Source organism: Oncorhynchus keta, chromosome 23, assembly GCF_023373465.1.
Source record: "Oncorhynchus keta strain PuntledgeMale-10-30-2019 chromosome 23, Oket_V2, whole genome shotgun sequence".
In the NCBI taxonomy this organism is placed as follows: domain Eukaryota; kingdom Metazoa; phylum Chordata; class Actinopteri; order Salmoniformes; family Salmonidae; genus Oncorhynchus; species Oncorhynchus keta.
The window spans coordinates 33,914,614-33,934,776 of record NC_068443.1 but is presented as its reverse complement, the minus strand read 5'-3'; the positions used below and the strand labels follow the sequence as shown (position 1 = coordinate 33,934,776).

At 45.1% G+C, this 20,163-nt stretch overlaps 1 protein-coding gene across 1 annotated transcript in view; it reads right to left on the bottom strand.

Moving 5' to 3' along the window:
- Positions 1 to 57: 57 nt before the first annotated feature.
- The window catches only part of LOC118402192 (chloride channel protein 2), a 59,024-nt gene continuing 38,918 nt past the window's right edge, over positions 58 to 20,163 (bottom strand). Inside the window, exons 4-24 of the mRNA XM_052477056.1 lie at positions 18,251 to 18,379; positions 17,670 to 17,803; positions 17,264 to 17,344; positions 16,664 to 16,687; positions 16,261 to 16,339; positions 15,967 to 16,092; positions 15,751 to 15,835; positions 15,504 to 15,605; positions 9,201 to 9,285; positions 8,747 to 8,902; positions 8,421 to 8,490; positions 8,215 to 8,325; positions 6,521 to 6,734; positions 6,195 to 6,328; positions 5,567 to 5,826; positions 4,845 to 5,057; positions 4,389 to 4,454; positions 3,913 to 3,951; positions 3,683 to 3,787; positions 3,034 to 3,120; positions 58 to 2,491 (exon numbers count right to left, since the gene is read on the bottom strand). Of these exons, the coding sequence (XP_052333016.1) occupies positions 1,943 to 2,491; positions 3,034 to 3,120; positions 3,683 to 3,787; positions 3,913 to 3,951; positions 4,389 to 4,454; positions 4,845 to 5,057; positions 5,567 to 5,826; positions 6,195 to 6,328; positions 6,521 to 6,734; positions 8,215 to 8,325; positions 8,421 to 8,490; positions 8,747 to 8,902; positions 9,201 to 9,285; positions 15,504 to 15,605; positions 15,751 to 15,835; positions 15,967 to 16,092; positions 16,261 to 16,339; positions 16,664 to 16,687; positions 17,264 to 17,344; positions 17,670 to 17,803; positions 18,251 to 18,379 (2,849 nt within the window). The 3' untranslated portion in view covers positions 58 to 1,942. The remainder of the gene's footprint in view (positions 2,492 to 3,033; positions 3,121 to 3,682; positions 3,788 to 3,912; positions 3,952 to 4,388; positions 4,455 to 4,844; positions 5,058 to 5,566; positions 5,827 to 6,194; positions 6,329 to 6,520; positions 6,735 to 8,214; positions 8,326 to 8,420; positions 8,491 to 8,746; positions 8,903 to 9,200; positions 9,286 to 15,503; positions 15,606 to 15,750; positions 15,836 to 15,966; positions 16,093 to 16,260; positions 16,340 to 16,663; positions 16,688 to 17,263; positions 17,345 to 17,669; positions 17,804 to 18,250; positions 18,380 to 20,163) is intronic.

The window sequence follows — 20,163 nt, the reverse complement described above, 5'->3', positions numbered from 1 at the left end:
CCTCCCCACACACACACACAGAGAGAATAAACGAGTTTTGAAAAACAGACTTACATCTCAAAGTTTTGTTGAAATTTAATGTACAAAAAACAATTAGTATGTTTTCTGAAAAATAACAATGGTTGTTGATCTCAAATGCATATTCTCCTATGTACAATGCGTAGATTTCCGTCATAATGTATTTTCATATGTACAAACCATTTACAGGCCAGAGCTATATAAAGGGAGAAACTACAGACTTATTGCTTAACTAGCGCTGTTAATTACCTTATACACTCGATACATTAGACTCAGTTTACATTATATCTTGTATGGCGAGCACTACTTCACATTCTATGTGCATACAAAAGTAAGACGACAATAAATGGTTTGCGCAAATGACTTTTTTTTACAGAAGAAAATGAACTGTTAAATTGTAGTTGTTATGGCAGGGTTTTTACATAGAATTGAAATATATATATATATACATATATAATGGCTCAAATCTGTCAACGGAGCTAAGAGAAATGATTGAAGAGACAAATTACATAACATCTGTTTGATGAACTCATTTTATAATGAGACTGTGGAGAACAGTCACACACTCTCTCGACAACAGTTGTTTCAGTCCTTTATAGAGGCTTCTATTGCTCACCAGTACACTTGGAGACTTATAACTGTGCTTCTAAGCTGGTAGTACATATTTCTAAATCATAATTAATCATAATCATTTTCAATGTGTGTGTGTGTGGTGTGTATTTTCTATGTGTAGATTTCTGAATGTGTTAATTTACTTCATGCTCGATTCAATCTGTGTTACAGATGATCCACAGCACAATTGAAATGTAATTGTCATTTCCGATTGAGACGACATGTGTAACAATTACCGTAGTAGTGTCCGCTAGTGCGGGAACATTGCCTTCAAAATGTCAATCACACGGCAATGCGGATCTTCAGCGCCACGGATTGAATCGAGCCCTTGTGCGTGTACTATTGGCCCATGTGCATATGTGTGCTCACAACAACTGATGTCGTCTCTCTCTCCACATAACCAACTTTTCCTGTGCAAACATTCACATCATTCCAGAAACATGCGGAACACGGTACAGTAGATAGGATACGATATTCACATAACATCCTATCTCAAGAAATGTGAGATACAAAATGACACTGTGACCAAAACACCCTGTTACAAGACAAGAAACTCTCTAACGTGCGTCCGCCCTCCTACCTTAATGCCAGACAAGGCTATATGTACTTTGACTTAAATGCATGTTAATTACAATGTGCTTCACAAATGCTCTTAACCCTGTGGGATGCCATTTTATGACTGAGCAATGTCAATGTGTTGGCCTTTTCTCAGCTGCCTTTGGGTAGTAACTTATTGTCTTTCTCTTAATATCCCATTTCAGATATGACTGTACATGCACTTACTTATACTGTAATTACAGAATGTCCTTTAGAATGTAGCTGTGTAAATACGTACATTTTATAGGCCACTTAATCTAAAGTGAGACCCTCCCTTCTCTTCCCTCTCTCTCCTTTCCTTTATCCCTCTGATCTGCTCTCTCTCTCTCTCTGTTATTTGTAGCTATATTTAGGGGGGGAAATGTAGTTTGGCTCTGATAATCAAACTGAGAATAGAAATGTCAGCACCAGATGGGTGCATGGGCAAGGTTCCACCAAGTCTCACACACACGCGCAGCACGCACGCACGCACGCACGCACGCACGCACACACACACACACACACACACCCCAAAACACTTTGTTAAACACAGAACCATGTTGTCACATTCACTCAGTTACTCTATCACTCACACAGGAATACGAGCTCATTTACACCAACACACGCGCACACAATACATTGTGGACACAGACAGATTCAGGTGAACGTGACCTCTAAGGTTGTAGAAATCTCAACGAACCACGAAGCAACTCCTAACTGTCCCTCGCCCCTTCTGTCATTCCGATTGGTCCTCAGTGCGGTTGGGACTTCGCTTACACTGCAGTTCTGATTGGTCCATTTGCTCTATGTTCTGGGGTGTGGTTCCATGTGGTGGGGTTCCATGTTCCTTCGCCGGCTCCAATTGGTCAGTCTCAGGGAGGTGGGAGGGGTCAAAATCACAGGCCAGCTCTGATTCGTCAGTGTGGGAAGGGCTGCACTCTAAGATAAACTCTTCTGTTTGGTCCTCTGTTATTGAGAGGCTTTCCTGAAGAACCAATTCCGATGGCGGGTCCATATTGTCAGTGGCGATGGTTTCAAACTCCATATCTGATTGGTCCTGTATGAAGTGGACAGGGGTCTCCTCATCCATAACGTCCAATTGGTCCTCCATGTCGGGCGGGGTGTGTTCCCGTGGTAACGAGAGGCCTCTGTGGCGGTTCCAAAGCTTGTGCAGCTCTGTCACCTCGGAAACGCTGGTAGTGTTGCCGCTGTCACGGAAACTGGCCAGAGGGGGGCGAACTTTCACCCCTGTCACCGTCACTGAACCCTCTATGGCCTTACGCAGCTAGAGGTTAGACAGAGAGAGGAGAGGTAGAGAGATTGGAGGGAGAGGGAAAGGAATCAAATAGGGAGCAAGGATGGAAAGAAACGGGGGAGAGGATGGAAAGAAACGGGGGAGAGGATAGAAAGAAGATTGGAGAGAGAGAGAGACAGAGATATAGAATTGAACATTATGATGTGATTTTGGATTACACGGAGTAGTGATTCATATTACACTTTTGATTCCATCTCCAAGCGCACTGGGTTGTTAATCTGCATCAACTTTTGTAAAGAGCAGATTGATTAGCCTTGATTGCTTCTGATTCATGAAGCACAACATTGTCCTTAGGACTGATCTGAGGTGGTGACAATATTCAAACAACCACAGCCAAAAAGGTAAAGAGGACGTGTTCCTGTGATGTCATATCATGTGTCTGCAGTGATTTTGAGGTGAAGTGCACTCAAATCAAACATAGTATGATGACATCCGTGTTGAAAATACAAATAACTACACACTAACTACATGACCGTGACATAAGGGTTCTTCTAATGCACGGGAACACCCACCTCCCTGAGGGAGACCACGCCCACCAGCCGCCCTGTACTGGTCACATAGGCATGGTCCAGTCCCAGCAGGGAGAAGATGGTGTGAGTCTGGAGAGAGAGAGAGAGAGAGAGAGAGAGAGAGGGGGGATGGAGTGAGAGAGAGGGAGAGAGAGGGGGGATGGAGAGAGAGAGAGAGAGAGAGAGAGGGGATGGAGTGAGAGAGAGGCAGAGAAAGGGGGAATGGGAATGGAGAGAGGGAATGAGAGAGAGAGTGTAAAACATAATTGAGAACAAATGGTGTATTAGAAAAACGGCATGGTTTAGTGCAGAGACTTCTATTTGTAATAAAAGTCTCCTGACTAGTGGAGCTGTGTGTTATCATATCTCTGTCACCAACCCCATCAATCAAAGGGGTCATCAAGGGCAGAGGGAAGATAACCATTTTTTTAGGGATGGAACTCAGCCTTTGTCGGACACCTGTAGCCTGGTAACATTTCTAGATTTGAGTCATTTAGCAGATGCTCTGCTCATGTTTGCCTTGGCAGTGAAACAACGACAACAAGTATCACAAGAAAAACATTCACAACTTCTAAGACGTATCAGTTGGGTTACTATGTAGACCGGTAAGAGATCGGTAGATTGAGTGACAGTTGAACTGATGACGACACACCTTATGCAGAGATGTCCGCTCCACAAGCTGAAAAGGGGCGGGGTCTATCTTGCAGTTGTTGAAATCCACTGGCTCGTCCAGCTGTTGCTCCTCCCACTCTGCTATCTGTGGGAGTGGATTCAAAACTCAGCCAATAAAAGAACATCTATAAAGCTCTCACATCAGTCACTGCATTTTCATTTAGCTTTTGACTGACACACCAGTTTACCAATGAGAGAGTTCAGTCTTACTTCGTTTGTGGTCATGTCATCCTCTACTTCAGGGGACTCCTGAAAACAAAGAGAGACAGTGGTTACACCCACATACACACAAACACAAATATACAATGAATCCATACCAGACATATGAGCGCAAAAGACTAACAACACATACCAAACAATGAGACTAACACATAACCACAATCAAAAGTGCATGTTTCTGCCCCTGCAGCTACGCTGTTACTCGGCTGGCTTTGTGAGTCACTGCTGATTTAGCTTTTGTTGGCTAAATAATCAGCTGAATCACTAAAATTGCTTAACTCAGATTTGGTCAATTGTGCCTTCCTCTCTCCTTCTCATTTCTCTCTCTCTACAAAGTGTTACAAAGCCACAGTATATTTTGGGCTGGTAGAAGTACCCAAAGCGATTATGGTCGGTCACTTGCTCTATGCTAGGTCGCTAGGCAACGGTTACTTAGCAACGGGCTCTAATGCGGGCGGCAGTCTTACCGCCGCCATGGAGATCCTGACTCGTTTGGGCCCCCTGCTCTCAGGAGCCTCTGGCTCTGCCGGGCTCTTAAAGCCAGGGAGAGAAGGGAGTAACATAGCACAACGTTAGCACAACGTTAACACAACCTAAAAACAACGTTACAGCAACGTTATACTCTATAATGGTCTTACCAGCTGATAAGGAGAGAGGAGACGGATAGTGGGTGATGTAAATATGAATGCAATGTTACTGCAACGCAGAACGCTTGTTATGCTTCTCTTACTAAGGAGAGGGAGGAGAGGTGCAATGGCGTAACATCAGCGCAATGTCATGTGACAGCAAAGCTGGGGCTTAAAGTTACTAAAGATTCTCTGAGGACAGAGTGAACGTATAAAGGGAGGAGGCATATGAGGATACAAGCATACACACAAAAACATAAACACAATGCACGTACACACACTTACACTCACACTCACCTCGAGTAGCTCTCTCTCAGGGTCACCACAGGAAAGGGTCTGCTGAGAGCCTGACAGAGGAGAGGGAGTCGGCGTGTCTCTATTAATTGAGAGAGTATGTATACTGTTGGGTGTCTCTGTGTTGTGAATAGTAGGGACAGTTTTCATTGCAGATTTGAGTGGCAGCTGAGAGTTGGACACAGCTGCACTGAAGGAGGACTCCTCTGTTGAGATCTAGATAGAGACACACAATACACACACACACACACACACACACACACACACACACACACACACACACACACACACACACACACACACACACACACACACACACACACACACACACACACACACACACACACACACACACACACACACACACACACACACACACACACACACACACACACACAGGTTAGAGGTCATACTGAAGTACTGAAGATGCCCCACATACTGTAAGTCAAACTTCACAGATGTCGCCTACCAGACACACCAAACCAGCCCCACACACTTACTGTACATACACACAGACCTATCCTAACACACACCTTTCCTAACACACACCCTGACGTTTTCTGTAAGCAATATCTGTCCATACACATCCACATCCATACATTATGTATGGATAAGAACCTTCAGCCAAACTACCCCCCACTCTCGACGGTAACAGTGACTTTAAGTCACACGCAGGGCTACCTCCTCACGTGAGCGGGAGTCCGACTCACCTCCGCTACACTCACCAGGAAGCGAACCCCATGGCGTGCGCTGGTATTGGAGGAGTTGGAGGTGTAGGAGTGTGTGTGTGTGCAGGGTGGGCTGGGGGGACTGTCCATGGTGTCCAGGCTGGTCAGGTGTGTGTGCGCACCCAGTGTGTGTGTGTGTGTGCCGTTGTCCTGGGCGTGCCTCCGGAGGTGGTCGAGCCTGCGCGTTGGACCCAGCTGGAGGGACAGGAGTGACTGGAGCTGGGAGCGCTCTATAGAACCCAACAGGATCATAGAGTCTGAGGGACAGAGAGAGAGAGAGGGAGGGAGAGAGGGGAAGAGTGGGATAGGAAGATAGGGAAAGTGACAAAATAGGGGAGAAAAGAGTAAAGGAGAATAAGGGAGAGGAGATAGAGGAAGAGAAAAGGGGTGCAGGGAATAGGGGAGAAAGGAGAGAAGAGAAAGAGGGAACAGTAAGGGAGAGTAATAAGCAGAGTACGGAATAGATGGAATAGGACACAAAAACAAAAGGCTGGAATAAGTGAAAGACACGGGAGAGAAGAAGGAAAGCGGTAGAGAGGGAGACATGTGTCATGGTGTCATGGAGGAAGCATGCATCTTGGATTCATAGCTGACTACAGATGTGCAGTTGCACACGTACCCTTACCTGTGGACTCAACCAGGGCAAGTGTTTTCAGCTGTCCAGTCATCAGGACCTCCTGTACCTCTCGGTAGGAGGAGGAGAGAGTGATGTAACGCACGTCTCTAACCATGATGTCCTCCACACGGATGTTATACTTCCTGAAGGAGGATAGGAGGAGAAGAGAGCAGGAGAAGGGGTAAGAATGAAAGAGGAGATAGATGAAGAGAGGCCAAGAAATAATGTTGAAGAAGACAGTTGAAAATATTATAGAATAAAGAAAAGGGAGTAACAGAAAGCAAGGGAGATAGAGACATGAACAAAGCAAAGGAAAGATGGACAGACAGACTTACTCGTGGTGCCCCATGCCCAGTTCAGGGAGATAGGGTAGTTTCTTGATCCTGATGATAGAGTCGTATAGCGAGGGCTGGAGGGACTGGGCTACGGCGTTGGCCAGGATCACCGCTATCATCACCGGCAGGATGTGGCTGATCTGACCCGTCAGCTCAAACACGATGACTGCTGTCGACACCGTGTGAGTCACTGCCCCCGACAACGCCGCTGCACCTGGGGGAGGAGGGAAACACAGTATGGATGATGATGAATATGACTTGGCCCAAAGTGGTGGAACTTTTTTTTTTTTACAACTACAGAGAGTACAGAAAGGCTGTTAGCACAGGATCAGTAGTGGGTGAGTCCACATTTCATTCATTACATCTCTCCACAAAAAAAACATGTTTCATAAGCAATAGGTGAACAGGTTCTCAATGCTACTGTTTATTTGTTAGCTTTACTGTTTTAGACAACAAAACAAATGAAAGCTCAAGCTAGCGATGTGATTGTAATAGTTACATTTACATGTTGGTCCTGGTCAGTCCCTGGATGGGACACCAGATGCTGCTGGAAGGTGTGTTGGAGGGCCAGTAGGAGGCACTCTTTCCTCTGGTCTAAAAAATATCCCAATGCCCCAGGGCAGTGATTGGGGACACTGCCTTGTGTAGGGTGCCGTCTTTCGGATGGGACGTTAAAACGGGTGTCCTGACTCTCTGAGGTTATTAAAGATCCCATGGCACTTATCGTAAGAGTAGGGGTGTTAAACACCGGTGTCCTGGTTAAATTCCCAATCTGGCCCTCAAACCATCACGGTCACCTAATAATCCCCAGTTTTAAATTGGCTCATTCAACCCCCTCCTCTCCCCTGTAACTATTCCCCAGGTCGTTGCTGTAAATGAGAACATGTTCTCAGTCAATTTACCTGGTAAAATAACGGATAAATTAAACATTTCTACTAATCTATTTTTTATTTAATTTAAATTTGACCTTTATTTAACTAGGCAAGTCAGTTAAGAAAAAATCTTATTTTCAATGACGGCCTAGGAACAGTGGGTTAACTGCCTGTTCAGCGGCAGAACGACAGATTTGTACCTTGTACCTTACGGTTATTAGTCCAACGCTCTAACCACTAGGCTACCCTGCCGCCCACATAATCTATCAGATCAACGAAGAGCAGAAAATGATTTAACTTTTTATTTCAATCCTTAATCTGCTTGTCTGCTTTATCGTAGCATAATATATTTTCACCAGTCACATTCAATAAGGTAGCACAGTTGACGAAAATAGCTTCGGCATCACACCCTCCTGCATTTTTCAATCATGTTAGAGAACAGAAAGATCCAAGATGGCTTCCATAAGTAGATACAAAATAGCTGTAATGAGGCCTTGAAGATGAAAAAACGGGTTGGTTTTAGTGCAACTGGTGGAGTTCCGCCTGCAGTTTCAATCACATCAGAGAACAGAAACATCTAAGATAGACCCCATGGTGAAGTTTCAGGTTTTGTTTTAAGAGCCGTAATGGTGCCTAGTCGTGCAACTAGTCGTGCACCGCCTGCCGATTCAATCACATCAGAGAGAGCCAAAATGGAGGGGCCTATGGTTAAATTCAGTCGTCTCAGGTTCGGATTCAGCCATAAGTGAACACGTTAGAGCTGTAATGGGGCCTTGAAAGCAAAAAACAGGTTAGTTTTAATGCAACTTGTGATGTACTCACCCACTACAGCATAGCCGCCAGGCACTATAGGATAGACACTACCATCAGCATGGATGCCATCAGGGAACATGACTGCCATGGTCTCGCCTACCAAACGTCCAAATGCCGCACCTGCACATCCCATACATAAAGCGTTAGTGTACATACAGGTGTTTTTAGTGTGTATGGCTAAATACACAAATTCGCACACACAGCAAGTGACTTACCAATGAGGAAAACTGGCATGAAGGCCCCACATGGCACAGGCATGGTGGTAGCTACTGCAGACATCCAGAACTGAGGAGAGATAAAGATAGAGACGTAATAGAGGAAACTGAAAACAGACACACTGGGGCAGAACATTTGACATCAACACAGTCACAGATTCACACCGAGACAGGCCATCACTGTAAATAAGAATGTGTTCTTAATTGACTCACCTGGATGAATAAAGGTTCAATAAAAAATGATTAAAAACAAACGACATCAGCCTCACCTATCCCAAGCCCACACAGAAACCCACTCTCTCGATCTCAAATCAATGAACACGTACCTTCATGACGATGAAGAGGATGAGAGTGATGAAGACGTTAACCTGGGGGTGTTTCCAGGCGTGGGAGTGGCTGATGTAGTCAAACTCCTCGGCAACGCCCTGCCGACACCATGTTCGGTTGTCCAACAACGCCACCAGGGACTCATGCTGCGTCAGCTGAGGAGGCAAGGTAGCGACAGAACTGTTAGGCATGGGATATACTGTATCAATCGTAATAGTCTCAAATGGTTTCCTTTCCTCGTCTCCTTCCATTATCTGATCTAACAGAATAGGATTGGTGAAGACAACACAGAACTGATCCTTCATATCAGATACTATGAAGGGGACAAGGAAGGAAGGTGTTTTAGACAAATGAAATGCATCCTTGGTTTAATATTTTGAAAAATGTATCATACACATTGTGGTTGACAGATACCAGACACAGATATATTTTTTTTAAAGTGTAACTTCTGACCTGTCCAGCCATGAACTGTCCAAACCCAGGGGGGAAGGTGAGGGTTGAGATGATCAAGGTGACCATAGCAGGATACACCAGACGTCTGACATGGAGAGAGGAGCTGTGGGTCATTGGAGTGAGTGAGTGAGTGTGTCCCGCTATGATAAATGAATAATATGTTTGCAATATTATTTTGATGTGAACTCAAGTTTGCATTTTCAAGTTGACAGTTCTTGTTCAAAGCCCTATATATATTACCAGTCAAAAGTTTGGACAAACCTACTCATTCCAGGGCTTTTCTTTATTTTTGACTATTTTCTACATTGTAGAATAATAGTGAAGACATCAAAACTATGAAAAAGCACATATGGAATCATGTAGTAACCTAAAAAGTGTTATATAAAATACATTTTTATTTGTCTTTGAGATTCTTCAAAGTAGCCACCCTTTGCCTTGATGGAAGCTTTGAACACTCTTGACATCTCTCAACCAGCTAAATGGGGTGGTCACCTGGATTGCATTTCAATTAACAGGTGTGCCTGTTAATTTTATGGATTTTTTTTCCTTCTTAATGCGTTTGAGCCAATCAGTTGTGTTGTGAGAAGGTAGGTGTGGTATACAGAAAATAGCCCTATTTGGTAACAGACCAATTCCATTTTATGGCAAGAACAGCTCAAATTAGCAAAGAGAAACGATAGTCCATCATTACTTTAATTAAAAAGGCAACATTCTCAAGAATACTGTAGAATGTTTTCTGTTCAAATTGTGTGGTTTTAAGAACCAAAACGCAATTATATTATGTATGTGGTGCAGTTCTTTGTTTCTATTGATCGAATTAGAACTACACAATAAGGAAATATGCAGGCTGTACATGAGTAGCTTTTTGTATGAAGTAGCCTTTATGAAATAAATGGTTGGAGACCACTGCTCTAGCCCAAACTGTTCAAATATGACCCAGCTTCACCTGGAATGCTTTTCCAACAGTCTTGAAGGAGTTCTCACATATGCTGAGCACTTGTTGGCTGCTTTTCCTTCACCTTGCTATCCAACTCATCACAAACATATCTCAATTGGATTGAGGTCGGGTGATTGTGGAGGCCAGGTCTGATGCAACACTCCATCAATCTCCTTATTGGTTAAATAGCCCTTACACAGCCTGGATATGTGTTTTTGGTCATTGTCCTGTTGAGCATTGTCCCACTAAGCACAAACCAGAGGGGATGGCGTATCGCTGCAGAATGCTTTGGTAGCCATGCTGGTTAGGTGTGCCTTGAATTCAAGAATAAATCACTGACAGTGTCACCAGCAAAGCACAACCACACCATCACACCTCCTCCTCCATGCTTCACGGTGGGAACCACACATGCAGAGATCATCCATTCACCTTCTATGCGTCTCACAAAGGCACGGCGGTTGGAATCAAAAATATTTGGGTTTTCCTTTCCTGTGGCGGTCCTCATGAGAGCCAGTTTCATTATAGCGCTTGATGGTTTTTGCAACTGGACTTGAAGAAACTTTCAAAGCTCTTGACATTTTCCGGATTGACTGACCTCCATGTCTCTATGGGATCGGTGTCCTTATACCGGGACGGTTGATGCTAACATGCGCTAATGTGACGAGGATGACATTGTAAGTAACAACAAACTTTCCAGGACATAGTCTACCCATATAAAAAAAATCCATGCTCTTGTTTGAGGAGAGTGCACAACAACCAAGAACTTTTATCATGACAACTGATTCGATGCATTCACCTCTGAAGGTAAATAATGTACTTACATTCAATAATCTTGCTCTGATTTGTCATCCTGAAGGTCCAAGAGATAGAATGTAGCATAGTTTGTTTGATAAAATCTATTTTTATATTCAAATGTAGGAACTGGGTTCTACAGTTTGAACCCCTGCTGTCTCTGGTTCCACACCCTCCCCGCCCGGCCATCTAGATGTGTATAAACTAATAATCCATCATGTACAGTATGACATTCCTGGGAGTTTGTAAACTTTAATTTTGTATTATCATATCATTTTTGTATGTTCTCTATAGTTATGTACTTGAAAATGTATCAATTGACCAATTTGGAACATTTGGGTAGACTTAATACAAAATACTGTGCAGTATTGCAATGCTTTACTGGATCAATCTGAAACTTTGCACACACACTGCTGCCACCTCGTGGCCAACATCTAAATTGAGCCTAAACTCCAATATTATATCATGGCCTTTCTCATGCATTTCAAATATCATAAAAATAAAAAATATAGAAAACACATGTTTTTTTGTTTGTATTATCTCTTAAAAGATTGAGTGTGTTATATTCTCCTACACATTTCCACAAACTTCAGTGTTTCCTTTCAAATGGTACAGGCAGTTAGATTTGGGTATGTCATTGTATGCGGAAAATGAAAAAAAGGGTTAGATCCTTAAGGTGTAAGAGAAGAAAGGGTTTTACATTTGAACCAATCTGTAGCCTGCAGTTACAGGACTAGGCTACTAAGATGTTTTTTGAACAACGACCACAGTGATTAGGCTACATATTTGACAACAAATCGTGAAGAAAAAGTATGAGGAATAGAAAAATTGTATTCCCAGCAAGCACATTCAGAATTTTTGGGGGGCGCTGAAGCAATGTCACCATGAACATTTTTTTTAATGAACTTGTTTTAGCAGCATACATATTAGAATTGGCTTATTTTGTCGATATTACTTAGGAACAGATCAAAATGTACTGTGGGGGAAGTGTGGTCCAAAATAGGGGAGGGTTGTCAAACGTTTTTGTTGTTGCTTTGGGGTGGGGGTTCCTGGCATCTGAACCATCTGACAGCTGAACTATAAAATAACGATCTAAAATGTACAAAGGTGGACAATTATTGTTTTCGAAAAAGTACCTAAAGAAAAAAATAATTGGATAAAAAAGTTGCATATGCTATACATCGAAACACAAGGAATAGGGTTTTCGTAATTTGATATAAAGGCTGTTTTAAAGGACACTTAAATGTGGCCAACAGCCCTTGTTTATTGTTGCCGCTGGTTGCGCCAGGTTGGATCTGAATGCATGTGGATGTCCAAGGAATTTCTCAAATGTCCGGTCAATTAAAATGTTGCCTGTCATGTTGTCCAGCGCTGAAATTGCATATTGTTTTTGTGAAGATTTTAGAACATTCACATGAAATCTGTCGCCAATTGGATGGGAACCTAGCTATATACACCCTAAAGACTATGGCAAGTGCACTAGTCCAGTGTCACTATGATTATGCCTGCACATCATGGTTCACCAGCAGTTCCTAACATCTAAAAAATTATCTACCGGCCAAACAAGCTTCAAAGAATTGTATTTTAAACTCCCCCCTCATACTGATCTAGAGGTTGAGCATGTTTTTAGTCTCCATCTTTGGGATGTGTCTGTATCTATGTCATTGCCACAATATAAATACGCCCCCGACTTTATTGTGCAATCCCTGTCACTTGAACAAATCTTTGTGTATAAATCTTTGTGTACAAATAAAAGCAATCAATCCAAACTGTGCAGCGGCCAATTGATGAATGGAAAGATACATCTGTTACAAAACATCAAAAAGTTGAATGACATTCGGAGATTGTCAAGCCAAGCCTTCTGTTACGGTCGTCATATTGAGGAGACCAAGGTGCGGCGTGGTGAGCGTACATACTTCTTTATTACAAGATGTCGCCAACAAAACAATAAACATCAAACAAAACCGTGACGCCAACGTAGTGCTCATACATGGAAAACTACCCACAAATACAGGTGGAGAAAAAGGCTTCCTAAGTATGGTTCTCAATTAGAGACAACGATAGACAGCTGCCTCTGATTGAGAACCACACCCGGCCAAACACACAGAAATACAAATCATAGAAAAAGGGACATAGAATGCCCACCCAAATCACACCCTGACCAACCCAAAATAGAGACATATAAAGCTCTCTACGGTTAGGGCGTGACACCTTCTATACTGGGTAGGCCTACAAAGTAGGGAGGGATGTGTTTTCTGTTTGTCAAGATTGAAATAGTCTATTTATTGTGTTGTTGAAAACACAAGCTATGATATTGAAGTGCCGAAGTCAGTATGCTTTGTTAATTGGTTGTGTGGTGCATCGGCACAGAAACCTGTTGGTGGAGAATTTGTTGCGTATATTTTATATAATCATAAATATGGCTTCCAAATGTAAAAAATCTGATTTCCCCCTAGCTGATCATTGTCTGCAGCCGGCTGATCGTAGTGTAATGAAACAAGCAGGGAGAGTGAGCTCGTAGCCCTGCGACTGTACCCATAAAAATATCCATATTTATAAACACAGGGTCGCGACAGTTATTGTTATTTGTGGTCGTAAACATTAGTTTGAGTTCATTCTATGAGGGGGAGGGTGTTACATTTATTTATATGCGGAAATATTTGACTTTGGGAAGGGGGTGCATCATTTTTTTATGACATCTTGAGTTGGACCAGCCGCTCCCCCCAGTGAATTTCGATCTGTTCCTTACCAAGCCAAGCAGAGCTGTTTGTTTTATATCGACAAAACAAATGATCCTGTGCTTTTCCATTTAGCGCATACATATTGGCTACATTGTCACCTCAAAGCGGCCACGGTGGGCTCACCCAGGACTGTTACTTTTGTAACTGAATGAAAATGTTTTAACAATGTCATTTAACCGATTGATGTTGGGAAATGGATGGCAAAGTGCAGAATGGTGTTAAATGCCTCTACACAGTTTGGGGAGGATCCCCCCCCCCACAGATTTAATCACGTAATATTAGACCGACTGATTAATTCTCAATTGCGAGGTCCCTACCGGACATGCAGTTGTCTGCAAAGTTGCAACCTTTAGTAGGCTGATGGAAGGCAGAGTCAGAGGCTGCTCATGCTCATCATGGCTCTTACAGGAAAAGTGGAATTACAAATTGAATTTGTTCGCGTTGCGCACTCAAATGATATGTAACAACACCATGTGACCAACACCGTCGGACATGAAACAACATAAAAAACAACAACAAAATAGATAAAAATATATATATTTTGCAGGTGCCTTTTATACACCAGTGGTGTAACTACGGTAGTGCTTTCTAACGGCCCTGAACTAAAACAGTGGTGTAACTACGGTAGTGCTTTCTAAAGGCACTGAACTAAAACAGTGGTGTAACTACGGTAGTGCTTTCTAACGGCACTGAACTAAAACAGTGGTGTAACTACGGTAGTGCTTTCTAAAGGCACTGAACTAAAACAGTGGTGTAACTACGGTAGTGCTTTCTAAAGGCACTGAACTAAAACAGTGGTGTAACTACGGTAGTGCTTTCTAAAGGCACTGAACTAAAACAGTGGTGTAACTACGGTAGTGCTTTCTAACGGCACTGAACTAAAACAGTGGTGTAACTACGGTAGTGCTTTCTAACGGCACTGAACTAAAACAGTGGTGCAACTACGGTAGTGCTTTCTAACGGCCCTGAACTAAAACAGTGGTGTAACTACGGTAGTGCTTTCTAACGGCACTGAACTAAAACAGTGGTGTAAACGGTAGTGCTTTCTAACGGTCCTGAACTAAAACAGTGGTGGAACTACGGTAGTGCTTTCTAACAGCCCTGAACTAAAACAGTGGTGCAACTACGGTAGTGCTTTCTAACGGCCCTGAACTAAAACAGTGGTGTGCGGAAGGAAGTAAAACATTAGAGTGGTCAAAGCCATTCATCTTGAGGTGACCTGGACGCAAAATGCAATCTGTTCATTATTATATCATATATAACATGGACACACCTACTAGCTCAAAACATTACTAATCATTGAAAATAACAAATTACCCAAAGGATCATGATCATTTTCTGGTTGAAAAAGTGGGTGTTGCTCAGGTGCTCCCATCCTGTTTTACAGTGTTTATCATCACTATAATACACTGCTGTTCATGTACGAAAGAACTCAGGGCTTTAGCCTTTTGGGGCCCAAAGTGAGATATGGTTGTGGGCCCCACACCTCATAACCCTTGGGTCCAAAACATGACTTGAGAGAATGTTAGTTTATTTGTAGTCGTGCTGCACTTGGTGTATTATAGAATTCCAACTCTCAAAAGTGTTTTCTTTCAAACTCTCTCTCAAATTTGTAAAACATGTTTTATTTTGTCTGAGCCGCCAATGCGCAGTGTGTGGTCCACGTAAAGGGTGAGCCGGCGCTGTGTGTGTGTGTTTGGTGTGTGTAGCAGTGTATGAAGTGTGTGTGTGTGTGTGTGTGTGTGTGTGTGTGTGTGTGTGTGTGTGTGTGTGTGTGTGTGTGTGTGTGTGTGTGTGTGTGTGTGTGCGCGTGCGCGTGTGTATTAGACTCACTTCCTGAGCAGGAACTTATTGATTGTCTTCTGTTTCCTCATACACTCTACTATCAGTCTGTTCAGGTAGACAAAGAGAGCCCCACCAAAACCACACGCAATCCTGAGGAGGAGAGGGGACAGTGTCACCATTCTAGTTCAATAGCCATTGAAGCCAATAGTCATTGAAGCCAATAACCATTGAAGTGATCAGAATGAGGAGTCAGACCTGGGCGTGTTGGACACAAAAGACAAACAAGAAACCGTACCCCAGGATCGCGAAGGCTGGCAGCTCCTGGAGGTCAAAGGGGAAGTCCAGGCGGAAACGTGTCTTAAAGAGGGCTGTGATGGTCTCTGAGTGAAAGACAGACATAGAGAGAAGAGAGAGAAAGAGAAATAACATGAGTCACCACCGACTAACTATTGACTCAGTGACGTAGACCCAAAGCTCTTCCCCTTACACACACTCACACACACCGCCTCACCTTCGTCCTGGTTCCACACAGCCAATACTCTGAAGATGAAGGCGCTGAAGGTGGCAGCGAAGAAGCCCCTCCAGTAGTTCCTCACCGCAAAGAACGTAGACGTTACCTCAATGCTGAAGAGCACACCTGCAACACACACACACACACACACACACACACACACACACACACACACACACACACACACACACACACACACACACACACACACACACACACACACACACACACACTTTTGCAGTAACACCATTCTTTCACTTATTGTATTTCTCACCAAAAGTATATTCTAATTACCTCCAATGGGGGCAGCGAAGCAGCAGCCTACCCCCACTGCACACGCTGCTGATAGCATCTCAGTGTTCCTCAGCTCATTCTGTAGGAATAGGAACACACACACACGTATGTGCAAGCACCCATAGTACATACACACACACATGTAAACACACATACACATATACACATTTCTGGTAAAGAGGGAAGGCCTAGGGCATTGAAATATACAATGGAGTCACAGAGAGGAATTCTAGAATGAACAGACTAACATGAAGTCAAGGGAGATGTCATGTGTCATTCACATAGAATATAATAGGAACCCTGGATTAGAAATGGAATGATGCTCACATGACGCTCCAACATGTGTACATGAAACGTGGAAACTCTCAGATGTGCACATACTCAGACACACGTGCACTCGTACCTTGTTTCCCTCAAAGGGCTCTTCCTTAAGCAGTAAGTGGGAAAAGACAGAAATCTGAGTGAGTACCTAAGGGTTCAAAAGAAGAAAAGCAGAGACCAAAATCTTCTGGGATATTCTCTTTGATGCGTCATTGTGTTGTTTTTTTTGGGACGGAAAGTATATGCAATCTCTTATAGTGACTGGGTTCAAATGGATTGAGCGCTGACACCGATCAATATGGAAGCTCTATAAAGTAGACAGTCTTATTTGACTCTTGCTGACTTGACACTTTCTTCCTTCATCTCCCTTTCCCTCCCTCTCCTTGTTCTCCTCCTCCTCCTTTTCCTCCTCTTCCTCCAAGTCTTGGGTGGTGTATGGCAGAGAAAGTAATCTCTTGGCAGACTGAGAACCATAGACAGGAGCCAGCCCAGGGTTGGACTCAGGTGAGTGGAGGTGAGAGTGGGTCCTGGAGGGGTGGCAGGCTGGTCAGACAGGTACCACACAGGTACTAAACCAAATTGAGTGGGAATCAGCGTGTGTGAAGGGTTAAAGGTTAGGTGTGGGTATATGTGTGTGTATGTGTATGTGTGTGTGTGTGTGTGGTGGGGGGGGGTCTCTCACCTTGTAGAGTCCACCAAACAAGGCAGCCAAGAACTTGCTCAGGAGGGCTGCACAGAGACTGGCCACATGAACGAACGGGCCCTGTGAGAGTGATCGGAGGAGAGAGAGAGAGAGAGAAAGAGAGAGATGGAGGGGTAGGGGTTTATAGGATGAGGGAGGGGGAAAGGGAGAAAAAAAAGCCAGAACTAAACCAATTTCAGATCAGGGCCCGTATACATAAAGCCTCTCAGAGTAGGACTTCTGATCTAGGATCAGGTCGCCCCGTGTCCATAACCTTATTCATTATGATCTAAAGGCAAACCGTTCCTAGATCAGCACTTCTACTCTGAGATGCTTGATAAACACGAACGCAGGAATTTCAAACATATCCCTTTCATTCTGTAACAGTCCACTAGGGGTTTCCCACCTCCTTTCCCAGGGGCATGCCACTGCCCAGAGCACAGGTCAGCCCAATAACTTTGGCCACAAAGGTTTTAAAGGTGAGATATTCCTTCAGCACTACGCCTCTCAGAATGGTCTTCATCTCTGGGATACCCGAACCTGAGAAAGAAGAGGAGAGAAAGGAGGAAGAGCAGAGGTGGGAGAGGAGAGGGCCGGAGGAGGGGGAGGGAGGAGGGAGAGAGAAGGAAGGGGATTAAAAGGTATATTCATGCATCAACTTCAAGATTATGTATGTATTCAAGGCTGTCAGTACTAGCGGTTTCAAGGATATGGTCAAGGATGTCCTGAAGTTGTATAACCTTTGCCAACTACTCTTGTGAACGGAGTCCACTCCATACATCTGTGACCTTTAAACAATCATGCACAGTGTTTCATTCTGTATGTAAATGAGGTATTTACATATATGAGTGTGCATGATTAGCAATGAATTTAGGTGTGAGGTGAAATTGAATGAGAGAGTACATGTGTGTGTGTGTGTGTCTGCGCGCCGATTCATGTAATTGTGTATGTGTGTGTGTCACACTTCAGCGTGGGTGTGTCTCTTACCCACGGCCTGCGGGGACAGTATCTGTGTGAACCCTGCTGAGAAAGTGATGAGCACCACTGGGTAGGTGACCCATGCCAGGTACTGCAGGAGCATGTTACTGTCCAGTCCCCCGTACATCCACTTCTGAGCTGCACAGACACACAGAGATACATTAAACCAATTAAATAAACTTTTTTTTAAACTAGGGAGGCTCGGAATATCTCTCTCGCTCTCACGCCAGCTACCTTTCTCGCTTTCTCCCTCCCTCCGTCCCGTCCCATTCTCTCTTTCTCCCTCCCTCCGTCCCGTTCTCTCTCTCTCCCTCCCTCTGTTCCGTTCTCTCTTTCTCCCTCCCTCTGTCCCGCTCTCTCTCTCTCCCTCCCTCCGTCCCGTCCCGTTCTCTCTTTCTCCCTCCCTCCGTCCCGTCCCGTTCTCTCTCTCCCTCCCTCCGTCCCGTCCCATTCTCTCTTTCTCCCTCCCTCCGTCCCGTTCTCTCTCTCTCCCTCTCTCTGTTCCGTTCTCTCTTTCTCCCTCCCTCTGTTCCGTTCTCTCTTTCTCCCTCCCTCCGTCCTGTCCCGTTCTCTCTCTCCCTCCCTCCGTCCCGTCCCGTTCTCTCTTTCTCCCTCCCTCCGTCCCTTTCTCTCTCTCCCTCCCTCTGTTCTGTTCTTTCTTTCTCCCTCCCTCCGTCCCGTTCTCTCTCTCTCCCTCTCTCCGTCCCGTCCTGTTCTCTCTCTCTCTCCCTCCCTCCCTCCGTCCCGTCCCGTTCTCTCTCTCCCTCCCTCCGTCCCGTCCCGTTCTCTCTTTCTACCTCCCTCTGTTCCGTTCTCTCTTTCTCCCTCCCTCCGTCCTGTCCCGTTCTCTCTCTCCCTCCCTCCCTCCGTCCCGTCCCATTCTCTCTTTCTCCCTCCCTCCGTCCCGTTCTCTCTCTCTCCCTCCGTCCGTCCCGTCCCGTTCTCTCTCTCCCTCCCTCTGTCCCTCTCTCTCTCCCTCCCTCCATCCCGTCCCATTCTCTTTCTCCCTCCCTCCGTCCCGTTCTCTCTCTCTCCCTCCCTCTGTTCCGTTCTCTCTTTCTCCCTCCCTCTGTTCCGTTCTCTCTTTCTCCCTCCCTCCGTCCTGTCCCGTTCTCTCTCTCCCTCCCTCCGTCCCGTCCCGTTCTCTCTTTCTCCCTCCCTCCGTCCCGTTCTCTCTCTCTCCCTCCCTCCGTCCCGTCCCGTTCTCTCTCTCCCTCCCTCCGTCCCGTTCTCTCTCTCCCTCCCTCCGTCCCGTCCCATTCTCTCTTTCTCCCTCCCTCCGTCCCGTTCTCTCCTCTCCCCCTCTGTTCCGTTTCTCTCTTTCTCCCTCCCTCTGTCCCGTTCTCTCTTTCTCCCTCCCTCCGTCCCGTTCTCTCTCTCTCCCTCTCTCCGTCCCGTCCCGTCTCTCTCTCTCTCCCTCCCTCTGTCCCGTCCCGTCTCTCTCTCTCTCCCTCCCTCCGTCCGTCCCGTTCTCTCTTTCTCCCTCCCTCCTTCCCGTTCTCTCCCTCCCTCCGTCACGTCCCGTCCCGTTCTCTCTCTCCCTCCCTCTGTCCCGTTCTCTCTCTCCCTCCCTCCGTCCCGTCCCATTCTCTCTTTCTCCTCCCTCCGTCCCCTCTCTCTCTCTCCCTCCCTCTGTTCCGTTCCTCTCTCCCTCCCTCTGTTAGTTCTGACCTCCCTCCCTCCAGGGCCATGACTCTCTCCCTCCCTCTGAATCTCTCTTTCTCCCTCCCTCTGTTCTCTCTTCTTTCTTTCTCCCTCCTCTGTCCCTCTCTCTCTCTCCTTCCATACCCTTAGAGCCTAGGCTATCCATCTGACTTCTCTGACCAGGGCCATGACTACACCCAAGAATATCCCTCTCCCTCTCTCTCTCTCTCTCTCTCTCTCCCTCCCTCCCTCCATCTCTCTCCCACTTCATCCCTCTC